Source organism: Gavialis gangeticus, unplaced genomic scaffold (genome assembly GCF_001723915.1).
Source record: "Gavialis gangeticus isolate Ggan-Ray unplaced genomic scaffold, GavGan_comp1, whole genome shotgun sequence".
NCBI classification, from domain to species: Eukaryota; Metazoa; Chordata; order Crocodylia; family Gavialidae; genus Gavialis; species Gavialis gangeticus.
In genome coordinates, this window is record NW_017729018.1 from 9,471,004 (window position 1) to 9,474,575 (window position 3,572).

The window sequence follows — 3,572 nt, forward strand, 5'->3', positions numbered from 1 at the left end:
CCGCGTGGAGGAGGGCGGCTCGGTCAGCTTCGACGGCGAGACCATCGAGGGGGCCCCGCCGCTGTGGGCCGCCTCGGCTGCCGGGCACCTGGGGGGGGTGCGGAGCCTGCTGGCGCGTGGCGCCTCGGTCAACCAGACCACGCTGACCAACTCCACGCCGCTGCGTGCCGCCTGCTTCGACGGCCACCTGGAGATCGTGCGCTACCTGGTGGGCGAGCGCGGCGCTGACCTGGAGGTGGCCAACCGGCACGGGCACACCTGCCTGATGATCTCCTGCTACAAGGGGCACCGGGAGATCGCCCGCTACCTGCTGGAGCGAGGGGCTGACGTCAACCGCCGCAGCGTGAAGGGCAACACTGCCCTGCATGACTGCGCCGAGTCGGGCAGCCTGGAGATCCTGCAGCTGCTGCTGCGCTCCAAGGCCCGCATGGAGAAGGACGGCTATGGCATGACCCCGCTGCTGGCTGCCAGCGTCACAGGGCACACCAACATCGTGGAGTACCTCATTCGGGGAGGGCTGGAGGAGGAGGAGGAGGAGGAGGGAGCAGTGCCGCGTGGGAGTGCTGCTGTCGTTGCCGCCGCTGCGAGGGGCTCAAGCTGCCCCGAGGAAGAGCGGCAGGACGATGGGGACGAGCAGCAGGTGCCGTGCGTGCTGTGCTCCCGAGAGGACGCCGTGGAGGCGCTGGAGCTGCTGGGAGCCACGTTTGTGGATAAAAAGCGCGACCTTCTGGGGGCCCTCAAGCACTGGCGCCGAGCCATGGAGCTGCGGCACCGGGGAGGGCGGTACCTGGCTAAGCCGGAGCCACGGCAGCTGGTGCTGGCCTATGACTATGCGCGGGAGGTGAGCACGCTGGACGAGCTGGAAGGCCTGATCACGGACCCGGATGAGATGCGCATGCAGGCGCTGCTGATCCGAGAGCGTGTCCTGGGCCCTTCTCACCCGGACACCTCATATTACATCCGTTACAGGGGGGCCGTCTATGCTGACTCGGGCAACTTTGAGCGCTGCATCAACTTGTGGAAGTACGCCCTGGACATGCAGCAAGGCAACCTGGAGCCTCTCAGCCCCATGACTGCCAGCAGCTTTCTCTCCTTTGCCGAGCTCTTCTCTTACGTGCTTCAGGACCGCTCCAAGGGCACCTTAGCGACCCAGCTGGGTTTCTCTGACCTCATGGGCGTGCTAAGCAAAGGCGTCCGGGAGGTGGAGCGGGCGCTTCTGCACGGCAAGGACCCAGTCACCGATTCGGCACAGTTCACCAAGACCTTAGCCATCATCCTGCATCTCGTCTTTCTGCTGGAGAAGGTGGAGTGTGCGCCGGAGCAGGAACATCAGAAGCGTCAGACCATCTACCGTCTGCTCAAGTGCAGCCCCCGGGGCAAGAACGGCTTCACTCCCTTGCACATGGCTGTGGACAAGGACACCACCACGGTGGGGCGTTACCCAGTGGGCAAGTTCCCATCTCTCCATGTCGTGAACTTGCTGCTGGAGTGTGGGGCTGACCCTGACAGCCGGGACTACGATAACAACACCCCGCTGCACATAGCTGCCCGAAACAACTGCCCACTGATCATGAGTGCCCTCATGGAGGCTGGAGCCCACATGGATGCCACCAATGCCTTCAAGCAGACAGCCTATGAGCTGCTCGATGAGAAGCTGCTCACCAAGAGCATGATGCAGCCCTTCAATTACATCACCCTCCAGTGCCTTGCTGCGCGTGCCCTCGACAAGCACAAGATCCCCTACAAAGGCTTCATCCCTGAAGAGCTGGAGGCCTTCATTGAACTTCACTAGGGTGGGAGAGCAACAGGGCCACCAGCCTTCCTCATCCACCACATGATCCCCAGGAGGGAGCGAGGTTGGAAGCCTTCCTTGCCCTGAGGCAGGCTGCAGGTGCTGTCCATCCTCATCACCAATGAGCTTGTTCACATGGGGTAGAAAACTCAAGAGCTTGTGGCTGGGGCATCTCCTTCTCCTCCACATCTCCATCTGCCAGAAATACCGAACTGCAGCAAGAGGAGGTTGCAGCCATGGCCTTCCCCCGTTGCCATCTGTCTTGCCCTTTGGCCGGTGGAGCTCTTAAGGCAGATTCCTCAATATCCTACCATTTCTTCCATTAATGCCAGATTAACTCAGTCATTATGCTCTGGACTAGCTGCAGATTCACATATGTGCCCCAGCTCTGCCCTGCCCCTGCCTTGAGCAATGAACAGAGAAATGCAAGCAAGGAATAAAATATCCTACATCTTCCAGTGTAACCTTATGCCTTGTTCCCCCCTGGCTTTAGCACTTGAGCCTAAGAGCTGAGTGGCCAATGCTCAGTAGAGTTCTTGGCCGCTGACTTGAGGGTAAAGCGGGGCTCAGTGGCTCGTTTGCTTCCCCAGCAGTGCAGAAGTTCTGAGATTTGCAATGGCTGTGTGTAAAGCTGGGTTTTTTTCCCTGTCTGTGCTAGGCCTCATCTACAGTGCGTGGTTTCTCGAATCCTGTACTAGAGTGGTTTCAACAGCAGGTGGTGGCTTGTTTGAATGTGGTTGGGGGGAAAAGGGAGAGATGAGGGAAAGGGAGGCATCTATTTAAAAAAAAAAAAAAAAGCCAAGCTGAGTAGTCAAATGGCTGGCTTTCTTCCTATTGCACATGCTGACCCCTGGTCTAGAGACCTGCTGTTTCCACTGGAGCTCTGTGTGGACCCTAGGGTGGGCCTGTGTGACCGCTCTCAGGCCGACAGGGCTGCAGCTGTGGGACATGATCGGATACCATCTTGCTAACCGTTTTGGGGTTGGAAAGCGTGTGTGGTGGGGGATGCAGTCTGGGGGTTGATGGGAGGCAGGTAAGCATTTGGGGAATGTCTAAATGTCTCTAGGAAAGAGCTACCGCTAATGAAGGATTGTTAATATTTGGGCTTTTTTGTACTGTTTAAGGTACTGATCCTGCGCTCTGTGTAATCGCCCTGCTCTGGAAAACCTCCATCAAAAAGGCCACTGTGGTTTGGGGCTTTTGATTCTTTTGCAAGTATAGGACAGATGGTGCTAGCTCCAGGACTGAGATGTGGGGATCTCATGTGGCTGCCATCAGGGCAAGCTGTTTTTGTGCATTAGGGTCTGCACAAAAGCATTTTAGCCCTGACTTTGATTGTGGGGGGTACTGTTGCTCCACTCAGTGGGGAATAGTCAGTGCTGGGAAATACGATGCTGCCCCAATCTCAGATCCTCTATGCAGGAATGACTGTGCTTTGCCAGCCTGTGTCTAATTTCTTGGCCCAGTCAGAGCAAAACACATAGCTGAGGGGGAAGCAGCTGCCCCTCAGAGCTTTGGGGAAAGGTCAGGACCAGGAGAGCAGAGCCCTGACAAACACTAATGCACTATATGCCCGCAGAGCTGCTGTGCTGGGATTTGCAGGCCAGCTGAACCGTAAGCCTCAATAATCCAATATTCTCTGCCTCATACAGATACTGTAGTTCTGCCGTTCTAGTTTTTGCAGTGGTAACTATTTAAAAGAAATTTTATTTATAAGGCAAGAAGGTTTAACATGCATCAAGTCAAGTGCAGAGTTAATTGAGCTACTCCCCCCCCCCCC

At 57.0% G+C, this 3,572-nt stretch overlaps 1 protein-coding gene across 1 annotated transcript in view; it reads left to right on the forward strand.

Moving 5' to 3' along the window:
* Nucleotides 1-3,572, forward strand: part of FEM1A (fem-1 homolog A) — a 4,181-nt gene that overhangs the window by 487 nt on the left and 122 nt on the right. The window contains exon 2 of the mRNA XM_019513426.1: nt 1-3,572. This exon is cut by the window's right edge and continues 122 nt beyond it. Coding sequence (XP_019368971.1) covers nt 1-1,792 — 1,792 coding nt within the window. The 3' untranslated portion in view covers nt 1,793-3,572.